This window comes from Copadichromis virginalis, linkage group LG5 (assembly GCF_057382275.1).
Source record: "Copadichromis virginalis isolate Kocher_CV1m ecotype Utaka linkage group LG5, C_Virginalis_male_GT1.1, whole genome shotgun sequence".
NCBI lineage: Eukaryota > Metazoa > Chordata > Actinopteri > Cichliformes > Cichlidae > Copadichromis > Copadichromis virginalis.
The window spans coordinates 40,584,684-40,607,315 of record NC_140622.1 but is presented as its reverse complement, the minus strand read 5'-3'; the positions used below and the strand labels follow the sequence as shown (position 1 = coordinate 40,607,315).

The window sequence follows — 22,632 nt, the reverse complement described above, 5'->3', positions numbered from 1 at the left end:
TGTTAATTAATGAAAGACCAAGACAGACTTTTAATTCATTTGAAAGCCTGATGCTTAGCCTCGTCCACCCCAGCTGTGAAACTCAGAAACCAGTCTTACTTGTTATCATCTATCGTCCACCTGGGCCTTACACAGAGTTTCTGTCTGATTTCTCAGACTTTATATCTGATTTAGTTCTGAGCTCAGATAAAATAATTATTGTGGGTGATTTTAACATCCATGTAGATGCTAAAAATGACAGCCTCAACATGGCATTTAGTCTGTTATTAGACTCAACTGGCTTCTCTCAAAATGTAAAAGAACCCACCCACCACTTTAATCACACTCTAGATCTTGTTTTAACATATGGCATAGAAACTGAACATTTAACAGTGTTTCCTGAAAACCCTCTGCTGTCTGATCATTTCCTGATAACATTTACATTTACAATAATTGATTACACAGCAGTGGAGAGTAGACTTTATCAAAGTAGATGTCTTTCTGAAAGCGCTGTAACTAAGTTTAAGAATATAATCCACCCACTGTTATCATCTTCAATGCCCTGTACCAACACAGAGCAGAGCAGCTATCTGAACGCTACTCCAACAGAGGTCGATTATCTTGTTAATAATTTCACCTCCTCACTACGTACGACTCTGGATACTGTAGCTCCTGTGAAAACTAAGGTCTCTAATCAGAAGTACCTGACTCCGTGGTATAATTCTCAAACACGTACCCTAAAGCAGATGACTCGTAAGCTGGAGAGGAAATAGCGTGTCACAAATTTAGAGGATCATCATTTAGCCTGGAGAAAAAGTTTGCTGCTTTATAAGAAAGCCCTCCGCAAAGCCAGAACATCTTACTATTCATCACTGATTGAAGAAAATAAGAACAACCCCAGGTTTCTCTTCAGCTCTGTAGCCAGGCTGACAAACAGTCAGAGCTCTTTTGAGCCAACCATCCCTTTAACCTTAACTAGTAATGACTTCATGAACTTCTTCACAAATAAAATTTTTATCATTAGAGAAAAAATTACCAGTAATCATCCCACAGATGTAATATTATCTACAGCTACTCTTAGTACCATTGATGTTAAGTTAGACTCTTTTTCTCCAATTGATCTTTCTGAGTTAACTTCAATAATTACTTCCTCCAAACCTTCAACGTGTCTTTTAGACCCCATTCCTACAAAACTGCTCAAAGAAGTCCTGCCATTAATTAATTCTTCGATCTTAAATATGATCAACCTATCTCTAATGATCGGCTATGTACCACAGGCCTTCAAGCTGGCTGTAGTTAAACCTTTACTCAAAAAGCATCTCTAGACCCAGCAGTCTTAGCTAATTATAGGCCAATCTCCAACCTTCCTTTCATATCAAAAATCCTTGAAAGAGTAGTTGTCAAACAGCTAACAGATCATCTGCAGAGGAATGGTTTATTTGAAGAGTTTCAGTCAGGTTTCAGAGCTCATCACAGCACAGAAACGGCTTTAGTGAAGGTTACAAATGATCTTCTTATGGCCTCTGACAGTGGACTCATCTCTGTGCTTGTCCTGCTAGACCTCAGTGCAGCGTTCGATACTGTCGACCATAATATCCTATTAGAGCGATTAGAACATGCTGTAGGTATTACAGGTACTGCACTGCAGTGGTTTGTATCATATCTATCTAATAGACTCCAGTTTGTGCATGTAAATGGAGAGTCCTCTTCACACACTGAGGTTAATTATGGAGTTCCACAGGGTTCAGTGCTAGGACCAATTCTGTTTACATTATACATGCTTCCCTTAGGCAGCATCATCAGAAGACATAGCATACATTTTCACTGTTATGCCGATGACACCCAGCTCTATCTGTCCATGAAGCCAGATAACACACACCAATTAGTTAGACTGCAGGAATGTCTTAAAGACATAAAGACCTGGATGGCCACTAACTTTCTGCTTCTTAATTCAGATCAAACTGAGGTTATTGTACTCGGCCCTGAAAATCTTAGAAATATGGTATCTAACCAGATTCTTCCTCTGGATGGCATTACCTTGGCCTCCAGTAACACTGTGAGGAACCTTGGAGTCATTTTTGACCAGGACATGTCCTTCAACGCACATATTAAACAAATATGTAAGACTGCTTTCTTCCATTTGCGCAACATCTCTAAAATTAGAAATATCCTGTCTCAGAGTGACGCTGAAAAACTAGTTCATGCATTTATTACTTCCAGGCTGGACGACTGTAATTCATTATTATCAGGATGTCCAAAAAACTCCCTGAAAAGCCTTCAGCTGATCCAAAATGCTGCAGCAAGAGTCCTGACAGGGACTAGAAAGAGAGAGCATATTTCTCCTGTTTTGGCTTCCCTTCATTGGCTTCCTGTTAAATCCAGAATTCAAAATCCTGCTCCTCACATACAAGGTCTTAAATAATCAGGCCCCATCTTATCTTAATGACCTTGTAGTACCATATCACCCTATTAGAGCTCTTCGCTCTCGCTCTGCAGGCCTACTTGTTGTTCCTAGAGTATTTAAAAGTAGAATGGGAGGCAGAGCCTTCAGTTTTCAGGCCCCTCTTCTGTGGAACCAGCTTCCAGTTTGGATTCAGGAGACAGACACTATCTCTACTTTCAAGATTAGGCTTCAAACTTTCCTTTTTGCTAAAGCATATAGTTAGGGCTGGACCAGGTGATCCTGAATCCTCCCTTAGTTATGCTGCAATAGACTTAGGCTGCCGGGGATTCCCATGATGCATTGAGTTTTTCCTTTCCGGTCACCTTTCTCGCTCACTATGTATTAACAGACCTCTCTGCATTGAATCATATCTGTTATTAATCTCTGTCTCTCTTCCACAGCATGTCTTTTATCCTGTCTTCCTTCTCTCACCCCAACTGGTCGCAGCAGATGGCCGCCCCTCCCTGAGCCTGGTTCTGCCGGAGGTTTCTTCCTGTTAAAAGGGAGTTTTTCCTTCCCACTGTCGCCAAAGTGCTGCTCATAGGGGGTCATATGATTGTTGGGTTTTTCTCTGTATCTATGAAGCGCCTTGAGGCGACTTTTGTTGTGATTTGGCGCTATATAAATAAAATTGAATTAAATTGAATTGAACTGAGATAATCCATCCACAATACGAGGTTAGTCATTCATGTACTGCTGCATGGGCTGGGCTGTAGTTACATCCTAAGGTTTTAAAAACTGAGCTTAAATAAATGATTAGCGGTAATAAAAGCCGAGGGAGGTCAACAGTGATCACTGACTGTTTTAGGAGCTTTTTGAGATTAAATAGAAGAAAATACAAAACATTAAACATGTTAACAACACAAAAGCCATATTAAACGCAGACTACTTTAGGCCCGCAAGTAGGATTCGTCACGTCATCACTTAACGACCGGATTGTAAGGTTAACCCTGCAATAACACATACAGAGAAAAACCCAACAATCATATGACCCCCTATGATCAAGCACTTTGGTGACAGTGGGAAGGAAAAACTCCCTTTTAACAGGAAGAAACCTCTGGCAAAACCAGGCTCAGCGAGGGGCGGGGCCATCTGCTGTGATTGGTTGGGGTGAGAGAAGGAAGACAGGATAAAGACATGCTGTGGAAGAGAGACAGAGATTAATAACATATATGATTCAATGCAGAGAGGTCTATTAACACATAGTGAGTGAAGAAGAAACACCCAGTGCATCATGGGAATCCCTCAGCAGCCTCGTCTCCGAAAACGTCGGAGTGCTTTTGAAACTAGAAAGTGCATTTTCTGAAGAAACTGCAGTGTGAATGCTTGAATCTGAATGTATGCACTGAAATGAATTAATTGCTGAATTTTGAGTTAAAAATATTGAATGAGATAAAAAAAAAAAAAAAAAAAAACGAATTTAACCTGAAAACAAAGGTGCTGAACTGCTAAAAGCTGAAGGTTACACAGAAGAAGGAGTTGGAAAAAAACTGAAAATGTTTTAAATGTAAATTAGAAAACCCTAAGAAATGACAAAAGAACATTTAGAGTCAGAAAACATCTGAATGAATATTAAAAGGTCATATTCTTTGAATCACTGAATGACTCAAATGTGATCCCTCCACTTTGATCCACACAGTTTAAAAAGTTTAAATGCCTGAGCTTTGAAAGATACGGTGTTGGAAAAAGAACAATAATGGCGACAATTTGAGGGTAAAATGATGGCTGTGACACTGTGGACACAGCAGCAGTTGAAAGAGAAGTGCTTAAGATGAATCTTGGTACAGTGGCAGGCAGAGCTCGTTAAGCAGGCAGGTGTGAGCCTGGTTGCTATAGTGACCGCACCCAATGGCTCCATACACACGTACACAGACATGCGCCTCACTTTTGCTGCTTAAAATGAACAGAAAAGTCAGGCCGAAACAAATCGTTCCCAAATGAAAAGTAAAAGTCGTATTGACAAAATTCTTTCACCGTGAGCGACAGCAATGTCTAGTCTACCTAATTCTCAGTTTTCATGCCTGTGGAGCTTATTATATGGACGTGGTGACAGTGGAAAGACACCATGCTCTTCTGATTTTCAAACGAACCTTCTGAGCCATTTTAACATTAGAGTCTATGGAAGAGTTGGAGGGAGGAGGCTGTGCATTGGTGACATTTACGAAAGAACCATAACACCTAGGACAATAGTAAACACATTGGATGAAAGAAGACAGCGATGGCTACGTTTTGAGGGTAAAATCATACCTGTAGAGCAAACGCTGCGGACACAGCAGCAGTTTTAAAAAAGATTTTAAGATTAATTTTTTTGCTCCTCTCACTCTAGCAGTTGAGCTGCCTCACTCTAGCCCCAACATTCCGTCCCATACACACCCATTATAAACTTTGAAACGGGTGAAAAAACATCATGAAACTTAAACTGGAACTGAAGAAAAAGTATAATAGATATTGAAAAGATAAATACAAGTTGAATAGTTGAATGTCTTGTCTTCGTTTTAAAGTTTGAATGGTGGCTCTATGTCAATGTATGTGGAAGTAGTAAGAGTTTAAAAATGAGTAAGTTGAATGAGGATTTGAAGGGTCTCCCCATTGAAATACATTATAAATTTTTGTTGAATAAAGTTGAATAAAATTAAAAATATAAATGTTAAAAATATGAAAAATAGAAGCAGTGTTGTCCAAAAGAATAGGAATCTAACGGTGTTTGAATGGTTTTTCTAAGTTGAACGGTTTTGAAGGAGTGAGATGCCAAAAAACGTACGGAATATATAATAATAATAACTAGAAAGTGCATTTTCTGAAGAAACTGCAGTGTGAATGCTTGAATCTGAATGTATGCACTGAAATGAATTAATTGCTGAATTTTGAGTTAAAAATATTGAATGAAATAAAAAAAAATCAAAAAATCAATTTTAACCTGAAAACAAAGGTGCTGAACTGCTAAAAGCTGAAGGTTACACAGAAGAAGAAGTTGGAAAAAAGCTGAAAATGCTTTAAATGTAAATTAGAAAACCCTAAGAAATGAGAAAAGAACATTTAGAGTCAGAAAACATCTGAATGAATATTAAAAGGTCATATTCTTTGAATCACTGAATGACTCAAATGTGATCCCTCCACTTTGATCCACACAGTTTAAAAAGTTTAAATGCCTGAGCTTTGAAAGACACGGTGTTGGAAAGAGAACAATAATGGGGACAATTTGAGGGTAAAATGATGGCTGTAACACTGTGGACACAGCAACAGTTGAAAGAGAAGTGCTTAAGATGAATCTTGGTACAGTGGCAGGCAGAGCTCGTTAAGCAGGCAGGTGTGAGCCTGGTTGCTATAGTGACCGCACCCAATGGCTCCATACACACGTACACAGACATGCGCCTCACTTTTGCTGCTTAAAATGAACAGAAAAGTCAGGCCGAAACAAATCGTTCCCAAATGAAAAGTAAAAGTCGTATTGACAAAATTCTTTCACCGTGAGCGACAGCAGCTTCTAGTCTACTGAATTCTCAGTTTTCATGCCTGTGGAGTTTATTATATGGACGTGGTGACAGTGTAAAAACACCATGCTCTTCTGATTTTCAAACCAACCTTCTGAGCCGTTTTAACATTAGAGTCTATGGAAGAGTTGGAGGGAGGAGACTGTGCATTGGTGACATTTATGAAAGAACCGTAACACCTAGTACAATAGTAAACACATTGGATGAAAGAGGACAGCCATGGCTACGTTTTGAGGGTAAAATCATACCTGTAGAGCAAACGCTGTGGACACAGCAGCAGTTTTAAAAAAGATTTTAAGATTAATTTTTTTGCTCCTCTCACTCTAGCAGTTGAGCTGCCTCACTCTAGCCCCAACATTCCGTCCCATACACACCCATTATAAACTCTGAAACGGGTGAAAAAACATCATGAAACTTAAACTGGAACTGAAGAAAAAGTATAATAGATATTGAAAAGATAAATACAAGTTGAATAGTTGAATGTCTTGTCTTCGTTTTAAAGTTTGAATGGTGGCTCTATGTCAATGTATGTGGAAGTAGATACAGTTTAAAGAGGAGGAAGTTGAATGAGAATTTGAAGGGTCTCCCCATTGAAATACATTATAAATTTTTGTTGAAAAAAGTTGAATAAAATTAAAAATATAAATGTTAAAAATGAGAAAAAATAGAAGCAATGTTGTCCAAAAGAATAGGAATCTAACGGTGTTTGAATGGTTTTTCTAAGTTGAACGGTTTTGAAGGAGTAGGCTTTCAAAAAACGTACGGAATAGATAATAATAACTAGAAAGTGCATTTTCTGAAGAAACTGCAGTGTGAATGCTTGAATCTGAATGTATGCACTGAAATGAATTAATTGCTGAATGTTAAGTTAAAAATCTGAATGAGCTGGAAAATACAGAATTTTTAACCTGAAAATAAAAGTGCAGAACCTTTGAAAGCTGATGTTCACACAGAAGAAGTTGGAAAAAGCTAAGCATGTTTAAAATGTAAATAATAAAAAGATGAGTAATGACAAAAGAAAATTTAGAGTCAGAAAACCTCTGAATGAATATTAAAAGTTCATATTCTTCTAATTGAAATGAACTTAAAAGATGAACAAACATTCTGCAGAAAATACAAACTTTAATATACAGCATAATGTTTTTCAGACATATACACATGTGTATATCATGTTTAATAGTATTACATACATCAATTTGTTTTGTATGTCATAGAAAATAACATAAAAATCTTAAGTCATATTTTACAGCTTCTTTCTGAAAAGGACTGGTAGAATAAAGAAAAATAACTAAATTAAATAACTAAATAAAAAATAATGAGCAACATATGAAATACATGAAAATTCAACTTTTAAAACCACAATCCTGAACCTTTAAATTGTGTTGGTTTCTTAGAACATGGCTGAACAGCTGTTTCTATCGGTCTACTTAATCTTCTGATCTGTCTACACATCTCTTTATTACTCATTCTTTTTTATGTTTTAATGTAAACAGAGTCCACACAGTGGTAAAAGAGAACTGTATAGAGATTTGTGAGTAAACTCAAATGAAAGCCTAAGGTGGTGACACAGTTTAACACATGCAAATAATCAAATAAACACATTAGTCCTTTTTGTGAACATGGATAAATAAGTATCAATAGTTTACAGCATTGTTCAGCCATGCCACTAAATGCTTTTTTACACATTGTTTTAACCTGGGCTCAGACACAAAGTCCCAAATTTAGTTAGTCCCTGACTTTGAGTTGTGGTTATGACTAATTATTATACACAAGGCTTTATCTATCTAAACTCTAAGGACACAAATATGAAAAAACCTATACTTACCAGCTGATACCCCACACTACACACTAGGTGTGCCATGTGACCTGAAACTTTGGTACAAAATCATCATAATCATTCTGTTAACACTGTTTTTTAACACTGTTTGTGTTGCTGTTCAGCAGTTTAAAATGTTTTAGATTGGATTACAGAATTTGAATTTTCTTGGGGGTTTTTGTATGTGTTTCGTTCTCAGCAGATTTTTTCTTCCATACTGTTGAATTCCAGTTACCACATTTCTGGTCATATGACATCCCAAGTGCCCACTTAAAAAAATCCCCACAGTTAATTCAACATTAAAACAAAATAAAAAAATGTTAAATAAATAAAGGTTTGCTCTGTGATGAAATATTAAATAAGCATACATTGTACAGAGCACTAACAATGAAAACAATCCTTTAGCCTGTTGATCAGAGAGAGGCAGTCATTATGTCCATTTAAAACCTGTAATCACAGAGCACAATGTTTCTGTGAAACTATGAAGTCCCATATGATCCTCATCATGTCCAGTGACTTCAGAGTGGATCCTCCCTGTCATCCGGCCAGTGTTTGATGTGTGGCAAGCAGCACAGAAGCAGGATAGCTGAGGACTTTAAAAGAAGAGCAGAAAACGGGAACATATGTAGTTGTAAATGTAAATATCAGTGATACTTGTCTTGTCAAAGGGAATAAAATAATGAAAATGTTAACTTACACACTCATTTAGAGAGGATCTTGACACTGCACAGAGGAGGCACAGTCAGTCTGACAATGATGGTGATCTCCAGGGATGTTTTCCTGCAGCAACATTCCTGCCAACTGGCCATATGATCCAGAGTAGTTGGTTTGTAATGAACAGAAAGGTGTATATGTTAGGTAGTGTGCACTCAGAGCTGGTCCTAAGAAACAAACACATCCTGTAATAAACTGAATACCTGTAGTAGTGCTGCTGCAAATATGAAGCCCTTCTATCATGAGTGGTTTCAAAGAAGGTGTTTTGGAGGCTCGGTCACAGAAACTGTGCAGTCTGTTCAGTCCTGAGTGTCTCAGCTCTGATGGGGATGGATCACAGAGGGAAACACCTGAGTACAGACATTACAATACACTCTAACACTCCTAAGGTCAAGTGAAAACACAATTTAAACACTTTACAAAGAATGAATACATGTTTTCATGGAAATTATGTCATTAACCCTTTTTGTTGTGAGTAAATCTCACCGACTGCTTGTGGGACAAGCTAGAAGGAGGACTTATCACAGAATGTCTCCTGTGCTCCAGATGTGAAGTCTCACGCTCTGATCGTACGGCGATGAAGATGGTGATGATGAAGCCTCTCTGATCTGTGGCATTACAGTTTCTAGCTGCTATGTGCTTCACACTGTTGGATCTTACATGTGAAGCTTGGAGAAGACACAGGAGGACTGTGTCTCTCTTAAAAAAGAAAAAGAAAAAAGGAAACCTAACACCCCCCCCCTCAGCTCCCACCGTAACCCCCCCCCCACTCAACTCCCCAACCTCACACCATCCAATGTCTATACAAATGTAGGGTATCAGCTGGTAACAGAAAGCAAGTGTTACATATGTACTACTTATGTAACACTGCTGAAACATTTCTGGCCAGAAATGTGCAGTTATCAACCCAGACCCACCCTGATGATTGCACTGGCCGAAACATGATAAAAGCTCATAAAAATTTATGTTTCATCGAAAGATTTGTCCAAAAATATAATCGTATACTTTTGAAAAAGTTTAAAGTTTATAACAAACCAAAATAATAACATTTTTGTAAATAGTATTTCAAAATAGAGGCACACATAAAGTGGCTTAACTGTCATTATTGCTGTAATTAGGTTTGTTTGTTTGTTTGTTTGTTTGTTTGTTTGTTTGTTTTTTTAAAAAGCAACCTTTAGTCATTATTGTTCTCTCAGAAACAATGAAGAAGCTGTTGAACATTTATGTGTTGTGTAGGCAATCCTCTGGTCCACCCTCCCTCCCTCCCAGCCACAGTGAGACTGGGGCAGCCTGGCAGGATGTTGAAGCCTGGCTGCAGAGAGGATATGCCTACACTGTTCGTTTCAAACTGCTATATTTGATTTTTCTGACATTTATAGGTTACTGTTAGTGAATTTTAGATTTTCTGTAATAAATAAAATTGTCATCTTTTACTGATATCATTACTTAATTCATGTAATTGTATTTTATGTAAACAATTCAACCATTATACTGCAATGCAGGGCGTCAACTTTTAAATATCGCTCTACTTTCTTAAGTCATTCAAAAATATAGAAATTACTTACTGTATTCAAAGATCTAGATCATGAATCATCACAGGACAATACACAGTATACTGGGTCATGGTAACTATGGTATGTCTTCATGACTCCAGAATGGAGACATCGATCTGACTGAGAAATGAAAATTAGGTCAAGCAGTGTGTTCTTCTCTGTGGTAGGGGCAGTGATGACCTGTGCGTATCCCCTAGACTCAAACAGCTCCAGGATTGGTTTGTTTGCACTGGATAAAACATTCTCATTAAAATCACCACAAACTATGATGGGATGACAGTCCATGATCTCCAATGAGTCTAATAGGCTTACCAGGTTTTTCAGGAATGGCCTCAGAGTGTAGTCTGGAGGTCTGTATACAACTGCAATCAGAGCACTGACTGGTGCTTCAACCTTTAAAGCCAGAAATTCAAGGTCAGTTACATTATGGATGTACTGTTTTTCATGCACTTGAATGTCACTTTTCACATAAACAGCAACTCCACCACCACTTCTGTTTGCCATCTGGGGAAAGTTTGTGTAGGACAGGTGTCTGTTGCGTTTGAACAAATTGTAATTTTCCAAGTGGAGACTCTCTGCGACAAAAGAGCCCCGCAGGTGTGTTTCTGTTAGGCACAAAACATCTGCTAGACACAATTCATGGTGACTTTTGATGTCATTAATGTGAGCTGGCAGTCCCTCTGTATTATGATGAACAATGGTGAAAACCTCTGACCTGCTCAGTGTTTGCCTCACGTGTAGAAGAGGCATCATGTCATCAAGGTTGGCTTGTCTCATGTTCTCAAGCGCTGCAGTGATTTCTGGGTTGGTGAATATTTTTTTCTCCTCCATATCAAGAAGATACAGTCCACTGAGAGACGTCACTCTACTGACAGCTACGTAGGCCATGCCGGGCTCAAAAATGCTCTTAAGAGAGACAACAGCTGATGTAGTTGTCATACCCTGTACCTTATGTATTGTACATGCAAAGGCCAGCTTCACTGGGAACTGTCTTCGTACCACTCCTTTCTGCTTCAGATTCTCCTCTGCTCTCTCAATGTACACCATGTCGTCTGCTGGTGTGCGGTTATTCTTTCCAGATGTCTCATTATCCATTTTAAGTCCAAGCTTGATGATGTGTTGGTCGTTTTCAGAGTGAACTACTCTAAGTAGTTTTCCAAAAGCTCCATTAACCAAACCATTTTGTATGTCAATGTTTCTGGTGAGCATGACACGAGCTCCTTCTGCAACTTTCAGTGTGTCTGGTAACTCGTTTTTACCTCCTTTCAATGGTCTGTCTTGAAGTGCCATTCTGCCAGTTCTAGGATCTTTTCTATAATCATCTGCATGGATGTCAATGATATGAGTGTGGAGCAGAGCCAGTGTTGCAGAGTTGTGTGCATCCACTTCTTTATTAGTTGCAAAAATGTGCAACGCATCAGTTGGACAAAGGGCTGGTTCAGTTATGGCCTGTGACAACAAATTTCTATCTGCTTCGCAAAGCTCATCCAACTTTCCTTTCACACGAATTCTGTTCAGCATCTCTGCAAAGACAACATCATCTTTCTGACGCATAATCTCAGTCAGAGTGATCATCTGAAAATGCTCCCGCCACAGGTCGATCTCAGACGGGTCGTGCACACAGAGAGGTTTAGACTGTCGCACTGGGGGTAGCTGATAGAAGTCTCCGACAGCAATGACTGACATGCCTCCAAAGGGTCTCCGAGTCCCTTTGATCTGTTTGAGTCTTGCATCTACATATGCAAACAGATGTCTTGACACCATAGACACTTCGTCAATGACGATTATTTCAGCATTCAAAAGTTCTGATCTGACTTCATCCAGCTGATTGCCAAGTCCCTGAATGGGAGGTTTTAAGCTTCTCGGCAGCTTGAGAAGAGAATGCAGTGTTGTTCCAGAAATGTTAAAAGCTGCAGTCCCAGTGAAAGCAGTTAACAGGACAGTGGGTTTTGATATGTCAACGTCGTCTGCATATCTGGGCACTTTGCTCAGTATCTTAGATGCTTCTGAGTAGATGCATTTGATAAGATGTGATTTTCCTGTTCCAGCACCACCATTAATATAAAAGAAAAACTGCTCTGGATTTAGAGCACAGACTCTTTTAATGCACCAGTCTCTAACTGCATAAAATATGCAGGCTTGCTTCTTGTTCAGATTCTGAAACATCTGACGTAACAATGTGGGATCAATAGCAGGGGGTTCCCTGATGGCTCTGACTTCTGTTGAAGCATCAGCCTGACGGCTGTAGTCGGGCACATCTTCCTGTTCATTTTCATTGTCTCGCTCTCTTTCTTGTTCGACAAGTGGCAACCTTACGAGATCTGATTCAGGTGCCAGATTACACCATTCGTCAGTCACACCTCTGTTCTGCTCATATTCCTCAACAGCGCTCTCGATCTCCTCACTGTTTTTCTCATATTTTTCTCTGTTTCTTTTGACAATGTGTTGCACGTACTCAAGATGGTCAGTACCTGGTAGCTGTACACAGCCAGCACCATAGAAAGCCTGATAGGTTGGCAACGATGGTGTTTTCAGTTCGTGGTCTGAACGATGAGGAAGGTACAGTTTAAGCAGTCTTCCGTAATATTGCTCTGGATGTTTTTCTTGTGAGCAGCGGTGAAATCTGATGATAGCAGGCTTATTGTTTTTGCGCCTTTGCACAAACCCCATCTCATTGAGAAGGGGCAAAACATCTTTACCTTTTTTCTGTTGGCCATAGACAATCCTGCAAGTAGCAGCAAAGTCTGCCATGCACATCTCCTCATACTCTGGTGTTTCAGGTCTGGCTTTGTATTTGTCATTCAAAGATGTCATCCAAACATTGGAAGACTCAGGTGTTGTGTTGTCCAGAACTGACAGGGGACGACTCATTTTCACAGGATTATCATCAGTTGGAATGAATATTACAGCACGTGAGCATTGCTTCATGTGAAGACCACATGCACGAGCAACACACTCCTGTGCACTGATCTCTCGCTTCTTTGAATATGCCTGCATGACGGCTCTCATTTCATCGCACTCATTTACACTGTCCTTATGGGAGTTCTCAATGACAGTTTTCAGGTACTCAGATAGCCCGCCCTCTTTTTTTGATATATATTTCATTAAATAATTTGCAGCACCAAAAGCATCTAAAACAAAGCTTATGTCGATATTACTGTTCCAGGCTTCAAGCAGATGTGGATTATAGCCGTTTATCCAAGAGTCTTTTGGATCACGCTTTAGTATGATCGTACTCCTCATGTTCATTTTATTCAGGTATCTCTCATATTCTGCATGTGTCAACTTGCATCTTTCCAAGAGCTGCTCTAAACTCATGGAAGCAGTTTCAGGTTCATTCAGCAGCTGGTTCAGTGGTCTGAGCTTGTTCTTTGCCGTTTCTACTTCCAGTGCATCATCCTCACTGGGTCTTGTGATCATTGTCTCATTGCAGGGTGGTTTGGGAAAACCAAAACGGCACCCGGAGCTTAAACTCCTAAAGCACGTCTTTGTGTGGTTCTTACTGTGTTTTTGCACTTCTGTTACTTTTTTGTACAGTTCAGGTTGTTTATGTGGATCAGGCAGCTGAGCTGTGATGTATTTGTTTATAAAATCAAGAACAGTTTGCTCATCATCCTCCTCAAACACAGGAGCACCTTCTACCCACAGGAGGCAGTGTATGTGTGGGCTTCCTCTGTGCTGAAACTCAACTCTGTAAAAGTAGTCAATGACTTTGCCAAGTGGCTCTGCGGGAGATAAGAGTAAATCTCTGAATAATGCTTCAACTCTCTTGTCAAACATGCGCATTGTTGTGACAGGATTGCTTCTCAGGATGTCACACTTTGCTGACCAGTCGAGTCCTTCAAAATTCACTTGTTCACCTTGCTGCCTTGTTATTGCCTCGATCACTTCAGGCCAGCGCATTTCAGCAGCTGAAAATGTGCAAAAGAACGTGGGAGTTCCCAACTGTCTGATCATGGCAAAAAGATCTCTTGTTGTTTTCTCCCAATAGGCTGGGGTTCCTCTCAGAGGCTGCATGAATCTCACTGCATCTTTATTTCGCACCAGTTTCTCCACCTCATGTTTATCTTGTAACATGCCTGAGGTTATTTTTCTACCATCTCTGGTCAGAGGCTTTGCCTTCCTTAACTGTACTGTCATGCTGGATGTAGCCAAGTGTATTTCAGTCACAAACTGTGCAAAGAATAAATAGTTTGTGTCTTTGGCAAAACGATCATCAATGCAGAAAAGTCTTGATTTGAAATACCCACTGGGGGATACTTTGATCAGCCTTCTTTCATCAAGTGTGTTTTGGCCTGTAGGAAACTGCACAGGGAAGGCCATGGCCTCCAGTTTAGGTGTTTTGAAAAAACTTATTGGATTGTTTCTCTCTGCAGGAGCAACAGAGTAGATTCCCTCACTGAAACATAATATCTCCTCAGCCACATCAGGGGGCTGCAAACAGGACTCGAGTGCAAAACCACCATTAGTCAGTCCATCTGCTTGCTCTGAATCATCTCTCATCTGTTCATGCGATTGTTCACCATCACAGGGTAACATGTCAATGTCCTGTTCATTTATATTTTGTGCTTCACTCAGTGCATTTTTCTCACAGCTGTCAATTTCCATTAAATCAGCCTCATCATAATCGTCCTCATTCATGTTTTCATCATCATCATCCTCATCATCTTCATCAGGAAGAGTTGGATCACACAGCTCAGCATCATCTCTGATGCTCACATCCTTATACTGTGGATGAATCTGCTTGAGTTTATGCAGTGCTTGCACAAGTTTAGACCAGCTTACAGTCTGAAACAGCTGATGACCTTTGTAAGACAAGCGTCTCTTCAGTTTCACTCTGATCACCTGAGAATTAATTCTCAATCGAGGTAGTGTTTCAACAGTTTCCTGTACCTCTGATGGGACACAGACCACATTTCCTCTAATTGCTCTTTGTCTGCCTTTGGGAAGAGGAATGATCTTGGCAAATGGTATGCACTTGGCTATGAGATGTCTCTCCAGTATGTTGAGATCAGAAAGTTCAGCTGGAATATCAGCAAGATCCAACTTATTGGCAACAGCAAGTGCTGGCATGGATCCATTTTTAAGATGATCGTGGCAGGTGTGACATATCCACTCTCTCTTTCTCTCATCAGGCACTTTGCACTGCTCATTTCTGCAGTTTTCATCACAAACATGAACAAACTTTCCTGTCAAACATGTTGTAACTACATGTGGGTTTTTGACATAATTTGACCTTCTGCAGGGTCGTACTTGGTTTGGAAATGAAGCCTTGAAACATACAGTACATGGGTATGATGGTCCAGCTTTGATTTGTGATTTGAACACAGATATGGCCTCGTTGATCACACTGTTGTCACTCTCTTGGGTTTGTCTGTTCACCCATCTGTATTTCCTTTTTATTTTCATTGCACATCTCATATTGTGCATAATCCTGAAGGCAAGATTACTTTGATACCTGTCTCGCATTAGTTGTTTCATTAGTTGTCTGTGTCTTACTCTGAATGCGTTATCACGTGCATAACGCTGAGTCACTCGAGATCTCTGTCTCTCTCTGAAATCTGGGCTCTCTTGATACCTTTTAGTGATATAGTTTTTTTGTTTTTGTCTAAATTCAGCATTGTCACAGTAGCGTCTTTTAATATATTGTTGTTGTTTCTTTCTGAATTCATCGTTCTCACAGTAGCGTCTTTTAATATATTGTTGTTGTTTCTTTCTGAATTCATCGTTCTCACAGTAGCGTCTTTTAATATATTGTTGTTGTTTCTTTCTGAATTCATCGTTCTCACAGTAGCGTCTTTTAATATATTGTTGTTGTTTCTTTCTGAATTCATCGTTCTCACAGTAGCGTCTTTTAATATATTGTTGTTGTTTCTTTCTGAATTCATCGTTCTCACAGTAGCGTCTTTTAATATATTGTTGATGTTTCTGTCTAACTTCAGGATTGTTTTTATATGCCTCGCTTGTAGAAGATTTCTTCTTTTCTTTGTAATCTTTATTTGAAGCGTACTTTTGTCGTTCTTTCCTTTTTTGGTTTTCTTTTCTCTGATTTCTTGGTTTGTCTGATGCCATTAATCTTCTTTTCATTTTGCGCCTTTGCTGTTTATTAACTTTTGTCAGTTTATAGATTTTTTGTATAACTGTATCAGAAAGATCACAGTTAGCACCATTTTTTATTGCAGTCCTTGACTGACAGGAAAAAACATCATTTGATGGAAGGAAATTAAAGTCACTCGATAGTTCTTTGGTAGTTATAAAAGTAAATTCATTTTGAGGAGCTTCGTGTGATGTGAACTGAGTCATACGGACTTCTTGTTGTTTCTCCAGTGGTGTACAAACAGACATTGGAGAGATCTCAGTAAGATCAGTGGTTGTGTTTCTCCTTGGAGAAGAGGAGTTTGCTTCATCAACAGTTATATCAGAGTGAGTAGGTGCCACAGCAGTGGCAGCTGTTGGTCTGCAGACTGTGTCTGTGATAGTATCACTCAGGTTGACTGTGCTCATACTGTAGAACTGCACAGGCTTCAGTTCATAGTTACAAGAGGGTGATATCTCCATCATTTCATAAGAATCTTGGATCCTCTTAATCATGTCACTGAGGAGTGTGAATTTCAGCATCACTGCTGTACCACGATTACGTGACTGTAGTAGTAGAGGAAGACCACTGGGTGTTCTAGAGTGTGGATCAAAGAAACCATATTTGCCTGATGTGGATCTGAACACTGCGATACACAATCCACTCATAATCAATAAGGCATACTGAACATCTGACAACAGGCAGCTCAGTCCTGCTTCTAAGCTGAGAAAGGTATCTACTGCTTCCTCTGGAGGTTCTTCAAATGTCCCATACCGGGAAGGCTGTGTCATGTCGACATCATACATAGACCAGCGAGCATCAACTTTGTCTGGCAGCTCATCGGTTGCCAAATGAATATTTTTAGGAAATCTTTTCTTGGCCTCTTTGTACATCACATCACCTTTATCCAAGACCAGATTAAGGTCAGCTGTAGTCATGTTATCATTCTCATGAAGGAAAGCAAGAAATGTGAGTGAGTTACATGTGCACTGCTTGTTTCTGGAGTCTCCATATTTGGGATGAGCCTGGCTGTGAGATGCACAGATATGTGTAACAGAGGGCTGGTTTTCAAAGTTCACTCTTTCTGCATGAGATGGTCCTGCCACATCACTGTGACGGCCTCTTTTTACAATATCAGCATAACCCACCTGTGGGGCACTTGACACCTCAGGTTGGTCTCTATGGTTTACCTGATGATCATTAAATTCATGCTGCAATCCAATCTTTACAGCATCTGCATAGGATACCTGTTGTACATGTGCAGGAACATGTTGACCTGCCTGTTTGACACCATCAGCATTGGTCTTTGCAGACACAAAGTCTTCTGCAGAGCTCTGAGGAAAATCACACTCAGCTTGTTCACATGTTGGTACTTCATGAAACTCATGGAACTTCTTCCAGCGTTGTTTTGCAGCTTGTGACTTTTTCTGCTTCCTTGGCATTTTTACACAAGTGTTTCTCTTAGTCTTTAGAAAATATGTTTATAAAATAAGAGTGGCACACAGCAGATGTTCTCTTTGTCTTTATATTTCAGTTTTTATTTCTCAGAAACAGATGTCTTTGTTTGTTTGACAGTTTGTCAGTCGAGAGAATAATATGCACTCTCTTTATTGGCTTGGCACAACTTAGCAGCAAGCGAGAAAATTTAGAAGAGAGAACAGACAGAGCAGGAGAAACACGGCTGGGAAATCACAATCAAACCGTGAATTAGAGTTTTCTTTATTTGTTCAGTTTGTTCTCAGGTAGAGGCAATATGCACTCTTTATTGCTTTAATGGCTTGGCATTTTTCAGCAGCAAGCCAAGAGTGAAAAACAGGTAGAGAGAAAATTTAGCAGAGAGAACAGACAGAGCAGGAGAGACACGGCTTTAAATCAAACCGCAGAGTTTTCTTTGTTTGTTCAGTTTGTTCTCAGGTTGAGGCAAAATATGCACTCTTTATTGTTTTATTGGCTTGTGCATTTTTCAGCAGCAAGCCAAAGAGTGAAAAACAGGTAGAGAGAAAATTTAGCAGAGAGAACAGACAGAGCAGGAGAGACACGGCTTTAAATCAAACCGCAATAAGATTCTTGGTTTGGCAAAATTTCTCACAAACCACAGGGTGAAATACAGATGGAAAGAAGGCAGAGACAACAGGTGGAGTAGGACAGAAGATAGAGGGGTTGGGGGGTTGGGATGTGAGATAGAAGACTGGAGATCTGGTCCTTGTTCTTCTTCTGCACACTGTGAACAAAAAACAAGAAAAAAAAAATAATTTTAATAAAATGATATCACATGGTAATTGTATGAACTAATTGTGACTACTGAAAAAGGACAAAACAAATATTCAAGCTAAACTGTTGTCGGCTGCCATGTGCAAAAAGTTGCACAATTTGGCACTTTTTAAAAGAATAAATATTTAATTAAATTCAGCAATAATATTTTTAAATACAAATATGATTGAGTGAATTGTTAACTAATCACATGTAATGTGCAAAAATGTACGAAAAAAATATTTTAGCCCAATTGTTAAGCTGAACTTATGTGTATTTATTATAAAAATGTGTTTAAAAGGTCTAGCACAAAGTTTGAACCCATCACTTTAAAGCTTATATTAGTCAGACTCTTTTTTTAAAATTTTGGTGTACTTCTCTAACAGTATGTGCACACCTACCAGGCAAAGCACAGATGTGAGTCAAGTTCCTGAAAGTGTAAGACAAGAAATAACATGTTAGTTGTCTGTACAGTGTTATCAGACTAACAAAAAAACAAAGCCCACACGACATGATACACTGAACTTATAGTCAGCAGGGTAATTATAGAGTAATATAGCACACCAGCTGATACAGCAGCCATTTTATAATTCAAACTAATTAACTGAAGTATTTATTTAAGTACTTATATAAGGCTACTGTTAGACTGTTACTAGCCTTAGCATCGCTGCTAATGCTAGCATTCCTGCTAGCGTTAGCACTTCAGTTAGTGTTAGCACTGCTGGTAGAACTAGCACTCTTACTGTTAAAACTGAGGCACAATGGCAATAATAAAGCTCATTTGTTACTTTTGTCTCACTGACCGCCAATAAATATCACAGGAATATCACAGGAATATTCTTTTTGTCAGTTAAAAACTGCTAAGGCTAGTGTTGGCACTATAGCTAGCGTTAGCATTGATGCTAGCATTAGCATCGAAGCTAGCATTAGCACTGCTACTAACAGCAAAAGTCATAAAGTACTCTTACTGTTAAAACTGAGGCACAATGGCAATAATAAATCTCATTTGTTACTTTTGTCTCACTGACCGCCAATAAATATCACAGGAATATCACAAGAATATTCTTTTTGTCAGTTAACAACTGCTAAGGCTAGTGTTAGCACTATAGCTAGCATTAGCATTGAAGCTAGCGTTAGCACTGCTGCTAACAGCAAAAGTCATAAACCTATATAAATGGTAGCAAAGGTTATTCTTTTTTTGCTTTCTTTATTCTTTGAACTCTGTTGAACTTTAAAAAGACTTGATATGTGAGTTTAAATGTCAAACATGTATTTTTACCATCATAAAACTAAAACAGTGCTGTACTGAGTGTATTGTACTTACCACAGCAGAGAGCAAAGCGGAATGACGGCAGTTGGTGCAGTGATTAGTTAAAGACTGATGAGGCGTTCAGGTGGTGCTTGGAAATTTGAGCATCAGTTTGAACATCAATAATGAGCATATATATTTCTCTGTCATAGAGAGACAGAGAAAAAAATACACAAGACTCACCAGCATACAAATTGGTACTTTTTCTCTTTATGTCACTCATTCGCTTATACTCAGGAAAGAGGGCAACTGGCATTAAATTAGCAAATAAAAAGTATGTCATCTTGAACTGTTTTATGGATTTTATTTTAAGACTACTTTGAGCGTATTCGTGGGGAGATTAACTATACAGACTAAAAACAGAGACATTAAATGAGATTCGATTATTTAAAATGTGGGAAAATACACTACAGACAGGTAGATGCTGTGAGCTTTAATTATCCAGTCAGAAAAGATTATTTTAAAGTCATCAACTGACTAAAACTGCCGAGGTATGAAAAACCTGTGTGGAGAAGACAAGTCCACCAATACACAATCAACTTGAATTTAACAGGGCAATAATTCAGGGCTCTATTCAGTTAGCCTATATTAACTACTGACATACTGTTAATCTGTGGCAAAAGCCTGTCAAACCTGTCTTATTGTACCTATTGAAAAAGTTAATCTTACTACAACTGCTTAGATGTAACACACATTTTTGATTTAATCTTGGCAGAGTGAGAGACAGAGCTCGTTAAGCAGGCAGGTGTGAGCCTGGTTGCTATAGTGACCGCACCCAAGGGCTCCATACACACGGACACAGACATGTGGACTGAAATGAATTAATTGCTGAATTTTGAGTTAAAAATTTTGAATGAGATAAAAAAACAACCTGAATTTAACCTGAAAACAACAGTGCTGAACTGCTAAAAGCTGAAGGTTACACAGAAGAAGTTGGAAAAAAGCTGAAAATGTTTTAATTGTAAATTAGAAAAACCTAAGAAATGAGAAAAGAACATTTAGAGTCAGAAAACATCTGAAAGAATATTAAAAGGTCATATTCTTTGAATCACTGAATGACTAAAATGTGATCCCTCCACTTGGACCCACACAGTTTAAAAAGTTTACATCTCTGAGCTTTGAAAGACAAGATGTTGGAAAGAGAACAACGATGGCGACGTTTTGAGGGTAAAATGATGGCTTTAACACTGTGGACACAGCAGCAGTTGAAAGAGAAGTGATTAAGATGAATCTTGGCAGAGTGAGAGAGAGAGCTCGTTAAGCAGGCAGGTGTGAGCCTGGTTACTATAGTGACCACACCCAAGGGCTCCATACACACGGACACAGACATGCACCTCACTTTTGCTGCTTAAAATGAACAGAAAAGTCAGGCTGAAACAAATCGTTCCCAAATGAAAAGTAAAAGTCGTATTGACAAAATTCTTTCACTGTGAGCGACAGCAATGTCTAGTCTACCGAATTCTCAGTTTTCATGCCTGTGGAGTTTATTATATGGACGTGGTGACAGTGGAAAGACACCATGCTCTTCTGATTTTCAAACGAACCTTCTGAGCCATTTTAACATTAGAGTCTATGGAAGAGTTGGAGGGAGGAGGCTGTGCATTGGTGACATTTACGAAAGAACCATAACACCTAGGACAATAGTAAACACATTGGATGAAAGAGGACAGCGATGGCTACGTTTTGAGGGTAAAATCATACCTGTAGAGCAAACGCTGCGGACACAGCAGCAGTTTTAAAAAAGATTTTAAGATTAATTTTTTTGCTCCTCTCACTCTAGCAGTTGAGCTGCCTCACTCTAGCCCCAACATTCCGTCCCATACACACCCATTATAAACTCTGAAACGGGTGAAAAAACATCATGAAACTTAAACTGGAACTGAAGAAAAAGTATAATAGATATTGAAAAGATAAATACAAGTTGAATAGTTGAATGTCTTGTCTTCGTTTTAAAGTTTGAATGGTGGCTCTATGTCAATGTATGTGGAAGTAGTAAGAGTTTAAAAATGAATAAGTTGAATGAGGATTTGAAGGGTCTCTCCATTGAAATACATTATAAATTTTTGTTAAATAAAGTTGAATAAAATTAAAAATATAAATGTTAAAAATGAGAAAAGTAGAAGCTTTCATGTCCAAAAGAATAGGAATCTAACGGTGTTTGAATGGTTTTTCTAAGTTGAGCGGTTTTGAAGGAGTGAGATGCCAAAAAACGTACGGAATATATAATAATAATAATAATAATAATAAAGATTAGAAGAACAATACTGTGAATGCTTTTCAAGCATTCACACTAATAATAAAGATTAGAATAACAATACTGTGAATGCTTTTCAAGCATTCACACTAAATATGTGGTGTCTTGATAAACTGAGCAGATATTTGAGGTTTACACAGCTACATTCTTGCCTAAAATGTGTGTTAAAAGTTTATTTTGTGACCCAGAAAGATTAATAAGAGTAATATTAAAACTAACTAGCTGCCGCCATTGTTGGAAACTGAGCTGTGCTGAGCTATGAATTCTGGGACACAGCTTCTTCTTCTACGGGTTTTAACAGCTGGCATCCTTGTACATGCAGTGCTGCCATCTTCTGTTTCAGTCCGTTATTACACTCTTAAATCCTGCTACTTATTCCTGCGTCTTTTGGGATCTTACAAAGCTTCAAACGACACGTCGACGCTTTTGATAGTCGACGTAATCGTGACTAGTCAACTAATCGTGGCAGCCCTACTGTTAACACATAGTGAGTGAAGAAGAAACACCCAGTGCATCATGGGAACCCCCGGCAGCCTACACCTATAGGGCTTTGGAGCGTGATGTCAGCATAACTGAGGGAGGATTCAGGGTCACCTGATCCAGCCCTACCTGTACACTCTGTAAGAACACCGAGCCACCTGCGTGTGTTAGCATTAATCGACGCTGGATGCTAAACCTATTTTTGTGTTCACCTCTAATATGAGGGAGAGCTTACATGGCGTTGTTGGAAACCAACCAGCTGGATGA

General features: G+C 38.9%; 2 protein-coding genes and 1 long non-coding RNA gene across 8 annotated transcripts in view; 1 reads left to right on the top strand and 2 right to left on the bottom strand.

The window, feature by feature from the left end:
- Positions 1-22,632, top strand: part of pcbp4 (poly(rC) binding protein 4) — a 219,700-nt gene that overhangs the window by 5,530 nt on the left and 191,538 nt on the right. The gene's annotated exons all lie outside the window — the stretch shown is intronic.
- Positions 7,022-14,384, bottom strand: LOC146710404 (uncharacterized). Of its 4 annotated transcripts, none has more exons than XR_014920612.1 (4): positions 10,309-14,384; positions 8,647-8,763; positions 8,427-8,530; positions 7,022-8,322 (listed from the first exon to the last, which is right to left on the bottom strand). XR_014920612.1 is itself a non-coding variant. In XM_085457818.1 (2 exons), exons 1-2 carry the CDS (start codon positions 14,317-14,319, stop codon positions 8,758-8,760), a joined length of 4,017 nt encoding a protein of 1,338 aa, XP_085313944.1. In that variant the 5' UTR covers positions 14,320-14,384; the 3' UTR covers positions 8,537-8,757. The 4 variants fall into 4 exon arrangements, 2 of the variants coding, with proteins under 2 accessions (XP_085313944.1, XP_085313945.1); XR_014920613.1 differs by lacking the exon at positions 10,309-14,384 and adding an exon at positions 8,930-9,169; XM_085457818.1 differs by lacking the exons at positions 7,022-8,322; positions 8,427-8,530 and having other exon boundaries at positions 8,537-8,763.
- LOC146710403 (uncharacterized) lies at positions 17,775-19,965 on the bottom strand. 2 transcript variants are annotated; one of them, XR_014920611.1, is made up of 4 exons: positions 19,815-19,965; positions 19,647-19,722; positions 18,724-18,752; positions 17,775-18,293 (listed from the first exon to the last, which is right to left on the bottom strand). It is a non-coding gene; the product is annotated as an uncharacterized LOC146710403 (long non-coding RNA). The 2 variants fall into 2 exon arrangements; XR_014920610.1 differs by lacking the exon at positions 19,815-19,965 and having other exon boundaries at positions 19,647-19,770.